This window comes from Thunnus maccoyii, chromosome 20, assembly GCF_910596095.1.
Source record: "Thunnus maccoyii chromosome 20, fThuMac1.1, whole genome shotgun sequence".
Lineage (NCBI taxonomy): Eukaryota > Metazoa > Chordata > Actinopteri > Scombriformes > Scombridae > Thunnus > Thunnus maccoyii.
In genome coordinates this window covers 23862935-23885515 of record NC_056552.1, presented here as the reverse complement: position 1 = coordinate 23885515, position 22581 = coordinate 23862935, and the positions used below count along the sequence as shown (strand labels likewise).

The 22581-nt window shown below is 41.3% G+C and overlaps 1 protein-coding gene across 26 annotated transcripts in view; it reads left to right on the top strand.

Moving 5' to 3' along the window:
• The window catches only part of myocd (myocardin), a 163583-nt gene extending 141361 nt beyond the window's left edge, over positions 1-22222 (top strand). For 13 of the 26 annotated variants that reach the window (XM_042398395.1, XM_042398394.1, XM_042398396.1 and 10 more), the window contains 12 exons: positions 114-179; positions 7096-7251; positions 10894-11078; positions 12654-12758; positions 12889-13217; positions 13498-13654; positions 13783-14295; positions 14651-15157; positions 16128-16274; positions 16702-16830; positions 18587-18644; positions 18802-22222. In XM_042398395.1, coding sequence (XP_042254329.1) covers positions 114-179; positions 7096-7251; positions 10894-11078; positions 12654-12758; positions 12889-13217; positions 13498-13654; positions 13783-14295; positions 14651-15157; positions 16128-16274; positions 16702-16830; positions 18587-18644; positions 18802-19463 — 3014 coding nt within the window. In that variant the 3' untranslated portion in view covers positions 19464-22222. The remainder of the gene's footprint in view (positions 1-113; positions 180-7095; positions 7252-10893; positions 11079-12653; positions 12759-12888; positions 13218-13497; positions 13655-13782; positions 14296-14650; positions 15158-16127; positions 16275-16701; positions 16831-18586; positions 18645-18801) is intronic. The other 13 variants (XM_042398414.1, XM_042398419.1, XM_042398416.1 and 10 more) reach the window with 10 other exon arrangements.
• Positions 22223-22581: the final 359 nt, after the last annotated feature.

Genomic DNA, 22581 nt, shown 5'->3' with positions numbered 1-22581 from the left:
TTCCTGCTTTTTTTCTGTCCCTTACCTGTCTTTCCACATCTCTTTCTCATCTTTCCCCTTCTTTTTACTCTTACTCTCCTCCTCCTCCTCCTCCTCCTCCTCCCCGACTTCAGTCCTACAGTTAAGACTTCAGCAGAGGAGGACACGAGAGCAGCTGGCAGACCAAGGCATCATGCCTCGTGAGTAACGCCTTCCAACACTGAGCTGCCGCACATGCAGACGCACACACACGCACGCACACACGTCCACTTACATGCTGTTGGACTGCAGTGTAACTAAGATAGAGGGGGAACGAGTGTGAGAGACACAATGAAAAAGCGAAGGAACATAAAATATAGGCCTTTGCTCCCATCAATGATAAGATAAATGAGTACAAAATACATATTTTTTTACTCCTGTTAGCGTCACAAACAAAATTCCATTCACCTTAAGTGTATTGAGATGACAGATATCTCACACCTGAGCAAATAAAACCAAGACCATATTTATGTCTAGATACCAGATAACAGAGAATATGTTTTTTCACATATGAAAATTGAGTTATTAGACATTTGTATTTGACTACTCTTGCTTTCTTATAAAATATGGGCATAGAATCCCATATTTATTAAAGTCAGTTGATTTTTTTTGACCACTTGGGGACAGTGTAACGAGCTGTAAACACAACATGGACATATTAACACCTTATAAAGTTCATTAGGCAAATGTGTTTGTGTGTTAGCAAAGTGTTAGCATTCATTTGAAATCATGTTTCTGGCCAACTGATGAATGTAGGTCCAATATTCACTCTCTGTTTAGCTCTGTTTGGTCTCAGCAAACTCTTCGTCTGACTCTTTAGCTGCTAAATGCTCTGCTATACACTCACCAGCTAGTTGCTAACTTTTGTCTGTCTGCTGTTTGGTGCTGAGCAGGTAGTGTACAGTGGGTTTATCTGAGCTCTTTCACTGAAAACAGCTGTCTGCTGCTGCTGGACAGATCACTGAGACTGAATCAAAACAGTAAAGTTGCAGGCCGTAAAACCAAAACAATGAGTTGAAAGATACTAAAAAACTGCAGAGCTGGGTAATAACTCTCTGTGGGTTCTTCAGTACAAGAGATATCTTTCACATTACGCATTAATTTATTCCACCGTTCAAATAAAAATATTGAGAAGGTGCAGCCACTTTTAGCCACTCAGCTAAGTAAAGAAACAGAGCTGATTCAAAAAATAAAATCATGCAGTTAAAAATCAAATATAGTGTGTGTTGATAGTCCTGCAGAGCAGCATGGGTTTAAAGGTTCAAACATCCAGTGTGAGAAATATGAGCAGTTATTACCTTTCCTGATTTGCCCTTTAATTGAGGGTCCCCTTGGCTCAATCAGTAATATTTTGAACATCTTGGACTGCATTTGTGAGAGACATCATTTCCCCAAGTTGCACATGAATCAGACCATTGAGTCTGACATGACTTGTATGATGTGTAAAAAAAACCCAAAAGAACTGATTTGTGATTGTCTGTTGTACTTTTTGCTTCCTGAAAAAGAACAACCAATCAGGAACCAATCAGTGAAATCAGCTGCTACAAGTTTATTCTTGGATTCAAAGTGGTTGTAGAGAAAACTGCAGACTCCAGCTAACTTGTGCTGTTTTTCTGACACGAGTGATGCCCTCTCTGTAAATCATCGTAACCCCAGTCAAACTGTGTTCGAGCTGAGGTCGACTCAGAACTCTTTACACTCCAGATGAAAGCATTAAAGACAGACGGAGAGACACAGGTAGGAAGAAAAGAAAACAGTTAAGATGACAGACGCGCTAAAGAGAAACAGATCCAGACTCCAGAGACGGATAAATCCACAGGTACTGACAGACACAAAGGTGGACGTAGGGGAAGCAGGTGGATATATGCAGCCGGCAGAGAGACAGGCAGACAGCGCAGCCAGCGGGTAGGCAGACAGGTCGGTGAGTGACCGCCGAGGAATGCTCTCGTGCTGGAAGAGGCTCTCGCTCTCAGGCTGCACAGCCAGATTTACATAGACGGTACCTGTTTACAGCATCAAAGCAGAGGCACGCCCAAACACAACAACACTGAGCCTGAGCTGCTCTTCCTAAGACAGAGGCTTTGCACTTTTAATGTCACATAAGACATAGCGATGAGAACATGTAGACCTGACTACTGAACTGAGCGTACTCTTAAATCCTCGCTGTCGCTCAGATTAACGGCCTCTCGTGTTCTTTAGGTCAGGCTAGCACTTTGACTGCCAACACACTACATGTCACGAATGTTATACACAAGTTAGATATGTTCTACATCATTGGCTCATACCATGCTAAATTTCAAGTATTCATGAGAAAGCAAAACACTCAGATTGTTTAGAATGAGACGTTACACAGCAGACATCCACTTCTAAACTGAGATCTTATCGATTCCTTGTACTTTAAAGCAGCAATGTGTCGTCTTGGCAAACATGGGAGCAGTGAGCTATGCCAGTGTGTAGTTTTCTTTTTTCTTTTTTTTTTTTTTTGGGTCACTCGCCTGCAGGAACAACAAGAGGGCGACTTGGATGCAGGCCAGGGATTTGTTGAATGATATCTCTGGCACCGTTTGCCATTTCAGAGAGGCTCCAGCCTCCAGATAAACTGCTGGTAAGTGTACGGGGGAACGGAATCCAGAGGCCCGGCGAGGCCCTATCAGTTTCTAGGAGTCTGTCACAGATAAGGCAGCAAGGAGAAACGCAATTGGCCAACTGGGTGCTCCAAGCACTTTTTTGAAAGAGAAATTTCAATTGGTTGTTTATCTCTTGATTGCAGGCGGTGGTTGCAGATGGAAGCGACTTGCAAAGAGTTTGGTTTGTGCTGTTTGTTAGCACCCACGCACTCGCTGTCTTATCATTCTCCAAAACATCATCTGTCCTCCCAGCTCTTTGTGCCTGTCCCCCAACTATCAAACACTATTGGGGGCGATGCGGCGTCCTCCTCCATGCTGCTGTAGATGTGATCCCTCAGATGCTGGCTGGCTCTGCCTGGCTGTGTTATTCCTGCTGGGGAGATGGACACGGCACAGGGTCTGTGTATATATTACCCAGGGAACATCTGGTGTTTATTAGGCTATTCAAGAATCCGCCCCAGCCTCTCAGGGCTGACTGGCGTGTGGCCTGCATAGGAGCACACTGTCTGCCTGCCGGCCACAGGTCTGCCTCTGCACACACACATATACTATCTAATATTTCCTCATAAAGATAATAGGTCTGTAGCTGCAGGTTTACTGTGCTTCTTCCTGCACGCGCTGGTGCATTAAAAACACCCCGTTTTCATTTCCACAGCAGCGGTGCTTTAATCCTCAGTGGATGGAAACACAAAGAGAATCATTCTTGCCTAATGCACCATATGTCTTACCTCTTAGTGCAGTGTTTACATTTGACAGATACAGTCAGCAGGTATATGTATTGCAATAGGTTTAAAGTGCATTGTGTGTTTTAATACTGCTGCAGAATGTTTAAAACTGTGTAAGCCAACTTCAGACTCACCAGATCATGTTACATTATGCCCATGCTGGCCGGTCCAGCCACGGTCGAACACGTTTTCAGGCAGTTTGGTTACACAGTTTAAACACTCTTAAAGCTCTATGTACGCCTGTGATGTCAAATCAGGTCTTAAATCAGGCCAGTCAGTGACAGGAGGGGCGTTCGAGACAGCGGGGCTGACTCGGTGGGCAGGCGAGTTATAAACAGATGATGATGTCACCCTGCTGGTGGACGGCGATGGCACGCCAACGTGACCACTTCCCCACTGAGGAAGAGCATGCTGGCATACCGGATCATCGGCTTTACCCACTTCCCCCTCCGTCTGTGTGGCCCTCAGTGCTTCACTGCCTCGTTACATCCCTCTATCCTCACTTCCTTTCTACCCTGCTCACAAGTCCTCCTTCCTTCCTTGTCATTCTCCCCTTTTCCTCCCTTGTTTTCTTCACTTCTTTTCTTCTATTTTTTTCCCCTTTCCAGCATTGTTTTTCTTCTTTACTTTATCTGCCTTCCTATCATTCTTTCAACCCTCATTTTTATTTATATAAAATAACTTTCCCTTTCCTTCTTTTCTCCCCCGTTCTTGTTTCAATGAGATGTTTTGTTCAAATTTTCTTTTTTCCTTCTTCCCACCCTTTCTCCATTCTTATTTAGACATTAATGTATGCCTCCAAATTTCTTTTCCCTCCTTGTTTCCTTTTCTTTCTTTCTTTTTTCTCTTTCCCTTCCACCATTCTTATGTAAACCTTCATATCTGTTTTAATTTTTTTTCTTTTTATCTTTCTTTTCTGTTTTTTAGGTCCTTTGTGCAACATTACATCTATCATTCATTCTATCTATGTTCCTTTGTTCTTTACTTCTTACCTCATTTCCACCTTATTACCTCCATAACAATTTTCCTCGTTTCTTCTTCTATCCATCCATTATCTGTCTGCTTATCCTGTTCAGTGCATAGTTGGGTAGGAGCCTTTCCCAGTATGCACTGGGCAGGCTAACACATTCCTACTCCTGCAAGTAATTTAGAATTTCCAAATCAAAAGGAATCCCCTCTTGTCTATCTGTCCTCTTTCTGTCTGTCTCTTCATCTTCTCTTCCAACCCGTTCTTCCTTAACGTGTTGTTTCATCCTCCTGCCCTAATATTCATCTTTCCTTCTGTATTTTCCTCCATCCTTTCCTCCTCCTTTGATAACATCCTTCTGTCCTTCCCTGTTTATTCCTCTGTCCTAATTTGAATATTTACTGTATTTGGAGATTAAAAGTGATTCATATTAGACATTAATGTCAGTTTAATTTTGATGTTGGAATTTTTTTCAAACTTTTTTTTTCTAATAAAGCATTACATTTTTCCAGATCCATTTTTCATCAAACAGTCTGTACCTGAGATGTCCAGCATAAAGCTCTGTATCATTCATTTCATTTTGGCTCTGAATCCTATTTCATCCCTCAGATTTGCCCTCTGAAAAATCTGACTCAAATTATATTTGACCAAATAAGTGCTGTTGCTCATTCTTGAACTCAGATAATCAAACTGATTTGGTGTGCTCGGCTGGGTAATCAGTCCTGCGAGTGCTGTGGATAGATTTTAGGCCAGGCCAGGTTAGCTCTGGACATGATTATTTATACTGGATTTAACAGAGAGAGATTGTGGAAGGTCGAAAATCTCACCCGCTGGAGCCCTTTAATTACAGCCACTCCATTTATTTTTCTAGTACTCAAAGTGTCTGGCAGTACTGGGAATGGAGCAGCTGGACAGATATTAGAACGGCTCCAAAACAGAAATACTGGCTGAGGGTAGCAATGTGCATAGAAACACAATGAGGAAACAACAGCTGACTGCTGCAGGGGCAGCTAGCTGCTAGCTATGCATCTAAATACATAGACTTTGTAGATTTGCTTTTGTTGCATTTTTTTGTTGAGCGCACCGCCCAAAAAAATAAAACAAGAAATGATTAATTTAGTCGGAATTTAAAGAAAAACTCACTTATCTCAACTGGTAAATTTGGTCATTGAAGCAGCAGAAAACAAGATCAAATAGATACTAATATTAATAATTATATACACTCAGTCTTCAAGTTTAAATGTTATTATAGCAGTGAAAATACAGCATCCACGTCATTGGAGACAGAGGTTATCTGTAGAATATACATGTACTGACAGCTTTGCATAAGGTCAACACATAGAATATATCAGTGATGGATGTAAAGAAGTCTTTAGGGTCAGTAAAAGTTGTATATTTTTAAGCATTTTGTCCTGTATTTGATAGCAGACAGTATACAGACGGGAAATGAAGGCAGTCAGAATGTATGACATGCAACACAAGTCACCAGCTGGAATCAAACCAGGGATGTTGTGGTTATGTGGTATGTGCCTTAATCATTCAGCTATCAGGACGCCCCCACATTACAAAATGGGTTTAACTAAAAGTATTATCTGCAGAATGTTTTCCAAGTATCTAGGCCTGTCACTGTTTATGTTTAATTTGAACTACCATTTGAACGTGGGAAAATATTTGATCTAAATGTGCAGTTTTAATGATGCAGCCAATGCCCCGCAAATGAACAGAACATGTCAGACCGGATTGGGCCTGAGGAGATTTCATCATGTGCTGGAGCAAAAAGCAGGCAGGACATGAAACAGCGTGGCCACGGTTGTAAGCATAATCTGTGCCAAAATACCAAGCACATGTTAGCTGTAAGCTAGCTAGCAACAGACGCACTAACCGTGTCTGTGGAAGTATGTGTGTGTGTGTTTGTGTTCACTTCAGTCTCTGACTGAACTCAGAACTCACCAGAGACTCTGGTTCTTTCTCTTATTTCCCTCCGGTCTCTCTCCTTTACCCCCTTGCTTCTGTACGTGTATGAAGCAGATTCATAAAGCCTCGGGATACACGCAGATATTTTGCTCAAGTTGAAACATTTTCAACTCACGTGGACACGTCTTCGCGCTGCTCAGGGCAAATTAGCATCTACTCAGGTCTTTCCATTGACTTTAGATGCAATCTCGCTGCCTAAACTTTTTGCGTTCGAACAGAGAAATGTATTAGTAACAAAATCCAGTGTGAGCACAACAACAGTGTATGTTAGTATAATCTACCCTGGTTGTGTTCACATTAATATGAACAAATTACATGTTCATTCAACTTTGTTTAAACTTTTGAAAAAGTGACAACCCTAAAAGTAAAAGTAGTCATTATGCAGCAGAATGGTCCCTGTCAGTGTTATATTATATTATATTATATGATCAGATTATTATCACTGATGCATTAATGTGTAAGCAGAATATAATGTCATGTGTGTTCAAGGAGAAGCTAACTGAAACAATTTAATATTCTGGCTATAGTTTAATGTACCATAGAGCAATGTATCATACGATCATAAATTCTCTAAATCTTAATCTATAAAGTAACTATAGCTTTCAGATAAATGTAGTGGAATAAACTACAATATTCCCTCTAAAACATAGTGGAGAAGTGGCAGAAAATAGAACAACTAAAGTTTCCCAAAATTGTACATAAACTTGAGTACAGACTTGTATGTCAGTGTTTCCCTGGTGTGTCCCGTGTTGTTGATGGTGTGGTCCTGCTGTGTGTTATCCAGACCTGGTCTCAGACGGCTCCTCTCTGGAGGCCCAGATGAGGCTAAAGCGAGCCCGGCTCGCCGAGGACCTGAATGAGAAGCTGGCTCTCAGGCCGGGGCCACTGGAGCTGGTCCAAAAGAATATCATTCCCCTAGACTCTGCCGTCACAATGACAGGTATCAGCAGAGAGATGCCGCCGTGCAGTAAAACACACCTTTACGCACCTGCATCTCAACCTGCCAGACTCCGTGTGTGTGTGTGTGTGTGTGTGTGTTTGGTAGTCCCACAGCGACGGTTTGTTTTAAGTAGGAGAACACGCTTCCCTCCTGATTGTGTGTGTGTGTGTGTATTAACAAACCATTGTTCAAGTCATTTACTAAGCAGTACAAAGCATTCTGTTGGAGATAGTAATCTAACCAGCATGCACTTTAAAGACTGCACTGCTGGACTTCAACAAAACCACGTCATTTTGTCAAACAAGCACCAACTAAAAGTAGAGTGTTTATTGTAGATCTGTTATAAATGTGACATTCCTCCTTCACAGAAAGCTTTTCTGACAATAGCAAGAATTCAGTATCACTTTAAAACGTTAATGCAAGTAAATATCTTTAAAGACTTTGCTGATTTTGTTATAGCAACCAACAGTACCCCCAAATCCCCATACATCTCTCTGTTAATATTATGAATCTCATCACAAATCACAATTTTAAATAAACACAACTGGGCACTATAAAAAGTGAGGAAGTGCATCTTTAACTTTTAGAGTTTAGATTAGATTGAGGTTTAGCAGCTTTTAGCTAAATCTTAAATTCAAAGCTAAATTTTGCCTGTTGTTGAATAAGAACAAATGGTACCACTTCCTTATTATACATCCTTTATAAAGGGTTCATAAGCCATAACTATTGGCTTTGTCAATGTTTAATAAAATGTACTAATGCTTTATAGATCAGTTATAAACTATTAATAAGAACAACGTCTGGGTTGCTAGATTACTGACAATCCCTTTGAGTGGTTGAACCATTTGATCACTTCAAAACTGATATATTAACTTAATAACATTTACAACTGCAGACCTGATGGATTAAAAACTCTTTATTATTACTTATTAACATTCATAACCGAAGACTAGATAGCTTATTAGAAAGTAAGAAACCCATGAACATTAATAGTATAAACACAACCCAGCAGCCCCAAATTCATTCTTATTAATAGATTAAAACCGATTTATAAATTATTTATCAACCACTAATAAACTTATAAATCCTTTGTAATGGGTGACTTGCTTGAAAGTGGCACCAAACTACCCATTTCCTGTTGTTCCTCTTTAATGTGATTTACTTTTTTACTTTATTTTTCTCTATTCTTTACTTTTTATTTGCATTTCTTACAGACAGAATATTATTTATATTTTTAGAGGCCAGTCTGGATCTCCAGAAATGCTGTTATTTTAGCTCAGTAAAGGGCACGTTTTCTTTAAAAAGAGGTGCTTTGGCAACAGGATTTATACAATAAATGTATATTGCAGATTGAAGTGTTTGGGGAGCCCTCTTGAAATATTCCGCTTGTCCAGTGTTTGATTTCAGGAAATGTAAAGCTTAGACACTCCATTGATTTAGCACTGAGCAGAGCGTCAGGCCTCAGACTGTTTGTCTTCTAATGCCCGACATGTTACTCACTCTCTCTATATCATTCCCGACAGTGCATCTAGTGTTTTTTAGACTTGGGCGTTTTAGCAGTTTTATGTTTGCCCCCTTGAGCTTCCAGTAAACATATTGCGTAAAGGCTGCAGTCAGCTGGTTTACACTACCTCTGCAGGAGGAGGGGAGCATGCTTTATTGAGATGAACAGCAGCTGTATTTGGTTCCACCCTTTTCTTTAGAAGTGTGTGTGTGTGTGTGTGTGTGCAAGCAAGTGTGTGGTTGAGTTTGAGTGCATCTATGTGTGTGTGTGGGCGTACCTGTGTGTATGTTTGTACCTACCTCCCCGCCTCTCTGCTTTGTGTCTCAGCTTTAACTGGCCTGTGCGGCTCCAGCGAGCCACCTACAAAGCTGCGTGACAGGACCAGGCTGCTGCGTTCCCCTCGCCTGCAGCATTAACCCCTCACCTTAAAGCTCCATATCCCCGAACACAACACTCCCAACGATTGTTTCAACCTCTGTCCGGTAATTTTGGAAACTATGTGACCCGCCGTAACTCCTAAACCAGCCACTTGAAAAACGGAAGTGTCCACGGCTTGCAGATTTCCTGTAATTCTGCCAGCTCAATCTCCCGGTGACATCAAATTGACTTAAAGACTCGTGGAAAACAGCATGTACTGGACTGTATATAGCTGAGAGAATATGCACTAACGTATGTCAGTGTATGTGTGTTGGTGTGTGTGTGTGTGTGTGTGTGTGAGAGAGAGAGCGAGAGAGAGAGGAGGGGAGAGAGAGCCAGTGATCGAGGAGTTAAACATGAACAGGTGGGAGGAAATGGCATTTAGGACAATGCTCTAGACTAAGCTGTGTGTTAAGCTGTGTGTGTGTGTGTGTGTGTGTGTGTGTGTGTGTGTGTGTGTTGGGAGGTCATTGAGTTGCACAGAATGGGGCTGGTGCTGTGATTGAAACCAGGGTCTGTTCCTGCCTGTCACATGTTTGGATGCAAAAAGAGAATCTTATACCTCTGCACGCGCACACAGACACACACACACACACACACATACACACACACACACAAATACAAACCAACCTTTACCACCTCCCCCTCTGGGCTCTCTCCCTTCAGCTCTGTTAGATAGGCGCTCTTAGCTCCTCCAATCAAAAGTGTGCCCTCTATCAGCCCGGCCAATCAGGATGTAAAGTGGACGTGTCAGTCTCTCACCCACACAGCGTAACACCTCTAGGCTGAGTGTCAATGACAGACAGGCGGTGTGTGAATACCACTGCTCACGTAGGGAACATACATCATAAACAACGTGCATCTTTTAGCTACACTGTTTCCATGTGCAACCAAGAATTATTAGCAACATGTCAGTCGTGCTCAGGTTTGGTTTTCCCTCCAAATAAAGTGGTTTAGATCAGTTGCTTCTTTCCCAATCGGACTTCTTTTTTAGCAATGTCACCATGTTTTCCCAGATATCAGCAATTACAGTGCAGTAGTGAGAACAACATCATAATTATTAACAATGATTGTCAAAACTACAGCTGAAACAATAAGTCAATTAATCAGTTTGTTGATTTGTAGAAAATTCATTGGTTATTCATTTGGTAATTCTTTGTCATTTTGATTATAGATAAAAGACAGCTGGAAAAAATTTTCTGGTTTTCTTGGTCATAAATTGAATGTATTTGGGTTTTGGACCACTTGTCAGACAAAACATGCAATTTCAATATGTCACCATGGCCTCTAATAGACAATTTGTCATTATTTTCTTACATTTTGCTGACCAAACTAAAACTAAACTAAAAATAAATGAGCATAATCAGTAGTTGCAGCCATGGTCAAAACTATGAAGTTCTTCTATTTATATTTTATTGATTTGCTATGCCACATGATGATGAACCCTATAATCATCTTTTCAGACAAGCTTGACTAATCCAGTCTTTAACAAAACCTGCCTCTGCACTATTATATCTACGGCTGTACAGTTATCTATTATTAGTGTGATGTATGGATACAGTCTTGGATTGAAATCTAAACTCGTGAAAATTTTGAGAAAAACATCTATGTTGTATTTAACTGGGATCATCCCTTAACCCTCCTCCTCATCTCACTTATCTCTAGGTGATCAGACCACCTGACTGACCTCCCACCTCTCTCTTTTTGCTCCTCTCTTACAGTAAACCATGGTAAGTTCCCTAAACAAGAGGACTCGTATGCGTTTGAGGAGGACAGCAGCAGTGAGAGTCTGTCTCCGGAGCAGCACCACAGCGACGAGTCTCAGGGCTCAGCCTGCCCTTCGTCCGAGGCCGTCGGCAGCACACCCTCCTCCTCTTCCTCACCTGCCCTCACCAGCACACGACAGGTAAAACACCTATTAATCTTTTTATTGCCCCCAAGTCCCTTTTTTTGCCTGCTGTTTCCCCTTCTTTTACTCAGACTCTGTTTCACCTCAACTGCTGTTCTGCTCCGTCATGTCTGTGCTCACTCTGCCCCCCTGTGGCGGCAGAGTGAGCTACACCACCATCCTCAACGTCCTCTGTTATCCACTGACCGTTGGACTGAGTTGAACTAAGCAGGTGTCACATTCCTGCACGCTGCGCCATCCTGCCGGCACAGCTGCCTTTATTTCCTAACTGCTTACCTTTCACTCACAATGACCTCATTCCAACGGTCGCCGTCAGCAACGGTCACTTTTGAAATTAATGCCAGAACAGGGTTGTTTATATGTGTTAGTCTGCTGCCTCTGACTGGTTCCAAATGAATCATCAACTCTCACTGTCTCATGTCAGTTTGAAATGTCTGTTTAAAGCTTTTTGGAATACTTTTTGGAAACGTCGATACACGTGCATTTTTGGTAATAATTATTCCATTTGGATTACAAACTGACTTGTAGCAGTCAACATCTCCATGCCTCAAATCAACAGACACATTTAGACCAACATAGATCAAATCTAAGACAACAATAGCAAAAAGACAGTTATTTTTATATGTGATTGTTTAATATCATTTGGCACAAAGCATTTGTCAGTGGATGGAGATCATAAAACAGCTCAATGGATAAACCTGTTTGAGTGAAACTTACTTCAGCTCATGAAATGAAGCAGGAAGGGTAGTAAAATATATTCTCTGTGTGCAACTGTGTGATGCGTTCAGGTCATGTACTGTATCTTCCTTGTGCTGTTTATATGCAGCTGAAACTGGTTATTTTGGAAAAGACAGAATCTATATTAACATTTTATTATGCGTCCACAGTCAATAGTTCATAAGTCTTTCTTTTTTGAGTATTTAATTGCAATTGGTTGAACAGCTGTCCCCAAAGGTTCTGGTGTTTTTCTGTTGTTTCTTTGTTGTTTGCATTTGTTCTGTAATTTACAATTAAAACTACTGCTGCAACTAATGATTATTGTTGTAACAGATTAATCCATCCATTACTTTATAGCCATGCTAGCAGTGTGGTCAGTCAGCCAACCACTTTGGTACCAACTGAAATATCTCAACTATCAGATGGATAACATTATTTGCAGACATATATGTATGTTCCATACAGACAGTGGTGGAAGTATTTTTTCTTGCATTCCAAATGTTACTTATGTAAAATCATGCAAGTATTACATGCAAAGCATCAAAAGTACTATTTACTCTGACAGAATAACCTCTGCACTGTTATATTATACAGTATGTATTATAGTATTAGATTATAACCAGTGCATTAACATCTAAGCAGCATTTGATCCTTTATCTAGCCAGACATATTGGTGAAAACGCAGACTTGTTTTAGTCAGGATGCCTCATTAGATACTCATTTTAAAAATGTACATATGAGGGGCTGGTCTGTTGGAGAGGTTCTGGATGGACATAGAGGACTTAAGCAATGAAGTATATCTGATCTATCTGATAGTTAGACTACAAATCATATCTTGTTTTTATTTGTGAACAGGGGGGCACAACCAGAGACCCACCTGATCAAAGCCAGGATGAAGGACTCTCTGGGGCTAACAACAGCCAAGCTACTCCTCCAATACCTGTTCCTGCTATTGTCAAGGTTGGAAAATCCTTAAACAATGAACTTTGATCGTTTTTTGACTTTAAACACATTTAAAACTTGTGCAAATGGCAAGTTAGCACCATTAGCCTGCATGTTGATACCATCTCACCTCCCTCCCTCTGAACAGTCCAAGACGTCAGACAAGAACCGACACAAGAAGCCCAAAGATGTGAAGCCCAAAGTCAAGAAGCTCAAGTACCACCAGTACATTCCTCCGGACCAGAAGGCCGAGAAGTCTCCTCCGCCCATGGACTCGGCCTATGCCCGACTCCTCCAGCAGCAGCAGCTCTTCCTGCAGCTGCAGATCCTCAGCCAGCAGAAACACGCTCACACACACTCACAGACGCAGCACTCACAGCAGCACACACACACTCCGCAGACACCGGCACAGGTCCAGGCTCAGCAGCGGCAGCCCGCTTTCAGCTACCAGCCCCACCCACCAGCACAGACCCAGAAGTAAGTCACACTGCTGGACAAATATTAGAAAGATCTTACCTAAAGGTCCACCTTTATTGCTTTTTCAGGAGCTTTCAACCACATGATCTAATGGTTTTCATTGGTTAATGTAGTTGGTTTAGGTGCATATGTCTTATTAATAGCTGAAAACTGATTTATAATGTATTAGTTAAAGTTTCAGTAAGATTAATAAAGCCGTTAGTTACAGTGTATAAACCCTTTATAAATGGTGCCTTATTAGAAAGTAAGTGACTAAACCACTTGATTTGTCCCACTCTAGAGGAACCAGTGAGCAGATATCAGCTTGCACCTCCAGCGCTCCGTCCAGCACAGCCAACAGCAACTCGTCCTCTCCGGTCAAGAACACATACCCCAACCAAAGCAACATCTCACCAGTCAAACCTGGGCCCCTGCCAGCCAATCTGGACGACCTAAAAGTGGGTGTTAATGGAAAGAAATGTACACTACACTGTACTAGAAATACCGTACAAGTGTCTGCATGACTTACAGACAAGTTTTATCTAAATCTAAGTCAATAACTTTTTTTTTGTTGTTGCTATGTAAGGTATCAGAGCTCAGGCAGCACCTGCGTATTCGTGGTATGCCCGTCTCTGGCACCAAGACCGCCCTCATCGAGCGACTCCGGCCCTTCAAGGACTCCAACGCAGGGTCCTCGCCCTCAGGCTCCTCCGACATCACCACTGTGACCTTCCCTGTGACTCCCACGGGGTCCCTGTCCTCCTACCAGTCCCCGTCCTCATCCAGCGCCCTGTCCCAGGGAGGCTACTACCCTTACCCTAGCACCTCCTCCACACCTCCCATCTCGCCGGCCTCCTCGGAGCTGTCCCTCAGCGGCTCGCTCCCCGACAGCTTCAGCGACGTGCCCATGTCCTCGCCCCCGCAGTTCGCCCTGCAGCCGTCCCCGGCTCAGCTCAACATGGAGGACGGCCTGGGAGGACCCAGGGCAGGGGAGGGTGGAAGTATGGATGGCCTGGAAGCTGAAAAAGATAAAATGCTGGTGGAAAAGCAGAAGGTGATTGAGGAGCTGACGTGGAAGCTGCACCAGGAGCAGAGACAGGTGGGTGATATCAGTGTGTCAGTCTAAAAATAACCTGTGTTAGAGACTCTTGCTGTGATAGGCTGTCACCCCAATGCGCAGGCCTTTTTCACACATTTTGACATGTCACAGTAGGAAAATCACAATAACTAGGGATACTATTTACTGCACTACTGGAACTGAGCTCAGAATATTGACAACAGTGGTCATCTACAGTGTGAGGTGTCTCATTAAGGGGAATAGGAATTAGAGATACAAAATTATACATGTTATCATTTACAAACTAAAATCTTGCCAAGTATAGTTTTAATATTTGTACAGGGGCATTAACAAGTATATTTAAATACATATTTATCCTTGTGACCATGCTTACCAGGTTGAAGAGCTTAAGATGCAGCTCCACAAGAGGAAACGCTGCTATGGAGCAACACAGGACCCCGTCCCTCCTCCATCTCAGTCCCACCACCCTTCCATGCACCACCAGCAGACTCCAGCCATGATGGGCCAACATTTCTTTGGGGTGACAATCAAACAAGAGCCCATGTCCCTCTCCTCCAGCTGCCCTCTCTCCTCTCCCAAACAGCTCAAGAGCCCTCCTGGGAGCTGCATGGAGGACATGGGACACTGCAACACTTCACTCTCCAATATGGGGGGCCACGGTGGGCCGCAATGTATGGACACAGCCCCTTCCTCTGGCAGCCCCTCCACCATGTCTGCTTTCCTCAGTCCACAGTGCTCACCACAAGACTCACCCATTGGAAAGCCTTCCAGTAGCCCCCAGCCTTCGTCTCCTAATAACCCCTACCTGCTTTCACCTCCGCTGGGGAGGGACGGCTGCGGTCACCCCCAGCCCCAGGGCAATAACAGAGCACGCAACATGCAGGTATGATGTCTTTAGAAGCACCACTCTTTAAGGTCAGAAGTCAGCCCATCTAACTTAAATAACTAACTAGTTTCCCCCTCCCAATTATGAAAATATAAAACAGGTGTGGCACGTGGGGGGTTCACACAATGTTTGACCATCCAAGAACTTCCGTTGAGGCATACTGATACCTTAACAGGTTCAAATGGTCCAGAGTTACATATGTTACTGCAGTTCTATAGAGTTGTGAAGGCTGCTAGTACAGGAGGTGTTTTTCCCCATTCTGTGTTCACAATATTATTTTTTCTTTAAATGATCTCCTAATATTACTGAATATAGAAACACAGGACACAGTGTCCAAGAAATTAAAAATAAACTGATTTATGCTACAGATTGTAAACTCAGTTCTCTCAACACTGTAATCTTTAGCTTCCACCTACTTATTCCTTGTCGAAATGCACCTTGGGGGTCGTAGTTAATTTCTACCCCAAAGTCTTTTATGTACACAATCACAAACCTTCCACTTTTTATCAACGTAGTTTGGCAACATAGTTGTATGTCAATCCAAGCTGTAGAAGTGGTCCAACTGTGACTGTGTCACATAACATGTTTACATGTTTATTGGAAAAATGAATGACAGCCAGAGTCAGATGTCTACTGACTGGCAATCAGAGAGCGATGTAGGATTCTCCACACTACAGTGTTGATTTCTGTTTTTTAAATCTTAATGGGGTGGCCCAGATCAAAGTGAACGTAGTGTTGCCTTGGCAGCAGACTGGCACCAGAACCATTTGACTTAAGTATGTTAAAGTGACTGTACTTTGCCACCTCAAAAAAGTGGATTTAGTGTTTAGTTACTCTTAAGGAAATGAAATATAACCCAAAATGAAATATAACCACTCTGGATGTTTGCTTAATGTACTGTACCTGTTCTGTCTATTATGTATGATGTTTTCTAACACACGTTTACATCACCTGCGGCTAATTACAGATCCAGCAGAAGAGTGGTGGCCAACCACTGAACTGTTCTTATCCTTCTGACCAAAGAAGCCTTCAGGGAGTCTTTCCCAACTCAGCTGATTGTGGCCTTAACCACAACGGCTCAGCCAAGGCTGAGAACCCTAATATGCAACCAAAGGTAAATAAAATGTCAACAAATAAGAGCAATGTGATGTTGTCATGTCAATGTCATGTACTTTATCTGAGTCACCACACGTTCATGTAACCATTTTTCTCCTTCTTCCATTAATTTGTGATCTGTCTCTGACTCTCAACAATCATCTTCTGTTTTGAGGTTCATGTCACTCTTGTCATATCTCTGCTCTTTGAAAATGAGTTCATCTGTCTTTATCACAAATTCCCTCACATGTCAGTGACTTTTCCTTTACAAGAACACAACGCCAACCCTTTTATTAAAATGTAATGTTTAAGGTGATGAGTTTATTCAGTCATGAGGGCCTAATCAGTTGTTCTCTATGCTTTTTTATCTGTAATACACTCACATTCAGTAAGCACCCTACTCTAATTGGTAGGCTAATGTCACTTCTCACCTATTTTTCATATAGATGTCAGTATTGCCCTCTCCTCGTCATGCTGGCCAAAAGTGCCAGGTCTCTACCCCAGCCTTCAGTAGCTCAGATTCAGCTGCATCTGACTTAAGACAGCCCCCATGCTATGAGGATGCAGTCAAGCAGGTAAATTCAAGTCCATGCTAAAATTCAGTAGATAATGGCTGGACATAGATTTTATTTTACCTATCGGCGTTGGTCTAATTCCACTTTTTTCTGTCTTCTCTTTTGGTCTCTTGAAGTCCATCACCTGTATTGCACCTCTGTTTTTCATCCATCGCCTTGTCCACTGCACTGACTTTTTTCAACCTTTACCAAGCTTGAAGCACATTGTGTTTCAGACATAAACATTTCTTGAGGGCAGATATAACTCTATTGGTTGAGTTGAGTTTAAATCTCACATACATTGGTTTGGCTAATATTATCAGCATCAGTCTATATGTCGGCCAATAATTAATAATAAATGTGAGTACCGAAATGTCAAACACACTGTATGTTTGTATTTTAGAGACAATGTCTCAATTACATAGTTTGTCCACCACCTCATTTTCAACTGTAAAATGTTCCATTCAGTACACACAATTGGTCACAATTCTTAAAAAAAATCCTTATCAAAAATGTTTGTCATGGGTTTATCCAAAGAAGTACCAGGCAATATACCATCATCAGATTTTTTTAAGCACTAAAAAGCAATATCAATGTTGGTATCGATCTCACCTTCAGTTTGCTTGGGTTATAGTAGCTGGCTGGTAAAGGCCAATCATTCAGTCAAAATATATAAAACATGATGTAAGCTGCTTTTTTTTACCATGACATTCATGTTTTAGTACACACTACAAAAGTTACACTGTAGCAATTTGAAAATGGAAAGTAACCAGTGGTACTAGCTCGCTAGCTGACCTAGAAAAGCTAATGTAGAAAACTTAGCAAGACTGCATTTTTAATCAGTCAGTTCATGCAAATTAGAGAAACAAAAAATGATTTCTTATCTTTAGTGGTATCTAGCTACGCTAGTTTTGGTAGATATGTAGGTAGACACTTTATTTTCTATTGTAGAGGTATTGAGATATCTCTGAGACTTCTGCCTCCGCCCCAATACAATTTACCATCAGGATCAGATAGGCCTGTTCAATTTCTGGTCTTTAGCAGCCCTAATGTCATTGACAAAGGCTATCACAATATAGGACAGATTCACAATTTTAAGAGTCAACAGCCATGCTAGCGGCTCAGTGAGGCTGAGCGCAGGCACAGCAGTGCTTTAACCTAAATGCTAATGTCCTAACCACAAATACTAACCTCAGAGTGACAGAAGAGGAAAAGTTAGGGGATCACCAAAGTCAGTTGGACACATCATCTAGGAGCCATGGACATTTGTACCAAACTTTGGGACAATCCATCTGATAGACGTTGCGATATTTTACCGAACATATGAAAATTTTGACCTGCTGGTGGTAGTAAAGTCAGGAGATCACCAAAGTCAGTAGGATTCATCGTTTGGGTAACATGGATATATATGTACATTAACAGCAAGCCTCATCCCAAAGTATGTTGTAGAATTAATTCCCCGTTCATTTATAATACCTCAACTGCCTCACTTGATTGACAAGCTAACGTTACTGCAGGGCAGACAAATTTTACTAGAAAATCTAGCTAGTGGACAGTAGTATTGTCCACTTAGATTTATCTCAACCAATAAATTGTGGTCTGTCTCCAATAAATGTTTATATCACAAAAACACTGTTCTGCAAGTCTGAGCAGACTGCTTGAGAGCTTGCATCTTTTTATGTAAAATCTTTAAATGTAATTGGATTTCATTTCAAATTAAAACATTGTTCAATTAATAAAAATAATCACTTTTTGTTTACTTTTATTACCATTACAGCAACTGACCAGAAGTCAGCAGATGGACGAACTTTTGGATGTGCTCATAGAGAGTGGAGGTAAGGTGAAATTTGACAAAAATGTTAGCGTCCAGGAATAAAACTGTAGCTGGCACAGAACATGCAAATTGGTTTAAAATCTACTCATAAATCTCCAAGTGCATTGGTGTATAATTTGACCTGTCAATCATAGTCTTACTTCTCACATTGGTATCAGATCCCACCACCTTTTGTGACCCGCCCTCCTCTCCTCTTTCTCTTCAAGAGATGCCAGCTAACGCCAGAGAAGAGGGGGAGAGGTCCTCTCTAACCAAAGTTGTGCCTCACATTACTGTGTCCCCAGGGTGTCCCAGCCTCCTCATCCCGAGGTTCCACCGACACTACGAACACCTGTCCCCCACCCAGCTCCCTTACGACCACTCGGCCAATCACATCGCTGACAGCCACCTGGAGACTCTGCTGGGCAGTCCCATTGGGCGGGGAGGAGAGGTAACCCTTCTTAAAATGGCCACCGAGGACGGGGGCCAGGAAGACGAGGGGAACAGAGACAGCGAAGGGTACGGCAGCCCCCACAACCACCACCGCCACCCTCACCATCCCCAACAGGAAAAACTTCTGACCAACAGAGATCTGATGGACACCCCTCTGTCGCCAATCAGCAAGGTGTCCGCTGTGCCCGAGGTGCAGGGGATGGTCAGCATGACCTTCAGCGAGACGCCGTGGGAGACGATGGAGTGGCTAGACCTGACGCCGCCCAGCTCAGCCACGGCCTTCAGTGTTGCTCCCCCCAGCGGGCCCAGCATTTTCAACACAGAGTTCCTGGATGTCACAGACATTAACTTGAACTCTGCCATGGACCTTCACTTGGAGCACTGGTGAAAGCGACACTGCTACCCAAGTGCTGGCTAGCAACAAGCAAGCCATCAGCAGTCAAACACAAGACACCAGCTTGCAAGTAGCTGTACGGACCACTGATACCAGCTATGACCTTACCAAAGAACTATTGAATTCTTCTCACAACAGCTTTGCTCCAAGTGCCAGAATCTGCTCCTTGTATGAATCCAGTGGGATATGACATTAAGCATAGACTGTTAGCTTACATCCAAAGATTGACGGCTAAGTCAGACATTTTACTACAAATTTTTATTTTGACATTGTCTCCACTTCACTGAAATGAGGTTCTCATGATCTTGTCATACCCAGAATCAAAAGACCAGGTGCTTTTTGTCCTTTTTTGGACAATGATGCACACAATAGCCAAATGTGTATGACAGTGGAGATATGAAGGATTTTCTAGATGATGGAATGACATGATTACAGTGCTTTGTACCAACACTTTATGCAATATCAGTGTTACGCCACCTAGACTTGAAGACACATTTTGACAATCATTGTATACTTTCTGAGTCTATGTGTGTATTACTGGAAAAAACGAATTACAAGGTGAATTGGATTGCTTAGTACGGCCATTTTGTAAATATCATAACTGTACTGACAGAGACAAGTTGACGTCTGCATATTTTGTCAGTGGTGTGGGAGAAGACACAAACCACAAATCAAGTGTATTATGTAATCAGTTTATCATTTGATGTAAATATGAAAAAAAAATCTCACTGTGCACCTTTAGCTTAATACACATTTGTCACAGTTTGCTTGAGCTTAGAGTATGTTTGTAGAAATGGTTGTCATTCCTTTGAAGGGCCTTTTTTATACAAGTTTCTTTTCACTATTTGGCGTATTTATCCACAGAATGACATTACGGAGAGACATTCATGTCTTTGAAAAATCTTTGGTCTTATTAGTTTTATTGGCAGAAAAATGGTGCCTTAACAGCTTTTATTACAAATTTTTCTTATACTAGTTCCCCCTTTTTAGTGTTATTGATTTACCATTCCCTAAAGGACATACCCTATCATCCCTGGTAGATATTAATATAGAAAGCTCTAAGAAATGTCAGTTTTTCTTTTTTGCTTTTACACAATTAAGAGATTTTTGCATTAATGCAAAGATAGACAAATGTTAAAGAAAAATACATACAACCTCATCTCTATTTTTTTTCTCACCAAGTACTTTTTTTGTCCGTACAAATTTCACCCTTTCTATTTCCAGGCCAATCACAGTTATTTATTTAGTGTTTTTATATTTGTACTTTATCCTGTATTTATACTGACATTCCTTTCTAATCGATTGGGGCGCTTTTTGATTTACCGGAAAACTCCAGTGCTACCATTTTGACCACGGACATTTCTTAGTAAATGAATTCTCTTTAAAAAAAAATGTGATGCAAACTGAAGGAACCACTTTTAAAAGCCATGCTTTCTTAAATCTACTTCTTTTCCTTAAAGAATAATAAGAAGCAGAAATGTCCATTATAAGCACTTGTGAATAGGAAAATGTAATATATTCAAATCTTTACTGTGAATACTGCCTTTTAACTCAGCACAAACTTGTACCAAAGCCAGCCTATACACACAGTAGTTACCCTAAAAAGAAGGTTTCAGTTTTGAAAGTGACAGTGATTGTTTTTAGCACGTTCAAAAATACTTTGACATTTTGGGAAATACACTTATTTACTTTCTTGTTGAGAGATAAATGAGAAGATTGATACTGCTCTCTTATCTGTCTGGTAAATATAAGGCTACATCCAGCAGTCGGTTAATTTAGTTTGGCATAAAGACTGGAAACAGGGGGAAGAGGCTAGCCTGGCTCTGTTGGACGGTAACAAAATCCACCTACCATCAGCACCTCTTACTCACTTCTTCATCTTCATAAACTATGAGACATTAAGCCACAATGAGCTCCCTCCATCATTCCCTATCCTTGGCAGTATGTTGAGTCTTTCCTCAAGTTAAGTTAATTTTATCTAGCTTGTCTGTGACTCTCCTTGGGCTCACTAACACGTTATATTTTGTTTGTTTAATCCAGCAAATAACCCCTTGTAAAACTAGAACTTGCTGTTTTTACTCTTCTGTTTTTGCACATGCTAGAGGCACCAGCCAAGAAATAACCCTCGCTATCACCACAACATACATTTCTACACTTTGGTTTTGTATAGATTAAACAAATGAGATGTAATGCGTCAGCTGCTTCACATTATTTCCAGTCTTTATGCTGAGTTAAAATAAGCTAGCTGTCTCCTGGATTCAGTTTCATATTTACTCTACAGACATGAGGGTGGTATCTACTCTCAGAAAGAAAGCGAATAGTGTCAAACTATTGCTTTAAGTGCATTGGCCATTTGATTTCTTGCATTTACAATTATGTTCTCTCTACACATGGGTCTCACTATGTGTTCTGTTTTGACCAAATACAGCTTTTTCCTGTTAGCTATGAAGTGTTGCACTTGATAAATGGGCTCTATTGCTACATGTAGTAATGCCCATTGTTTTGAATATATGACAAAGCTGATGTTCTTTACTTTCTGTCTTGAGTTGTAAGAATATCTACTGGCCTTTTTTATCTGTTTGGGTCCTTTTTTCAGTAATTTTCCCCAAGAAAAAAAAAATCACATGTGACAGAAGCTTCCATGTTGCTTGGCCACCAACTTGCTTTACTATTGTAAAAAAAAAAAAACAGTATTTGCCTGCATCCCTGTATACTACAGAAAGAAGAGCAATAAACTTATCACAGCAAAATCATTTCTGCAGTTACCATTTTATTCATGTCTGATTCACAAGAAGCACACAATACAGGTTCTCAGTCTTTTCCATGGGAACTTTATTTGTAACCCTTGATAAAGATACAATATAATATTCATTGCCCTTAATATTATCTTATAATCTATTATGAACATTCTAGTAAATTGCAATTTATACAACATGTACCCTGGAGATTCAGATTCACCAGTGGTAAGTTAGCTTCCTGGAAACATATCCCATGAGAGAATAACAGATCTGGAGACTGTTTGCAGTGAAACGACTCCTTCTGTCATGTCAAATGAGACTGTGGGCTTTCTCATTACAGATAGAAACGGAAAGATCAGAGCTGACAGAATTCT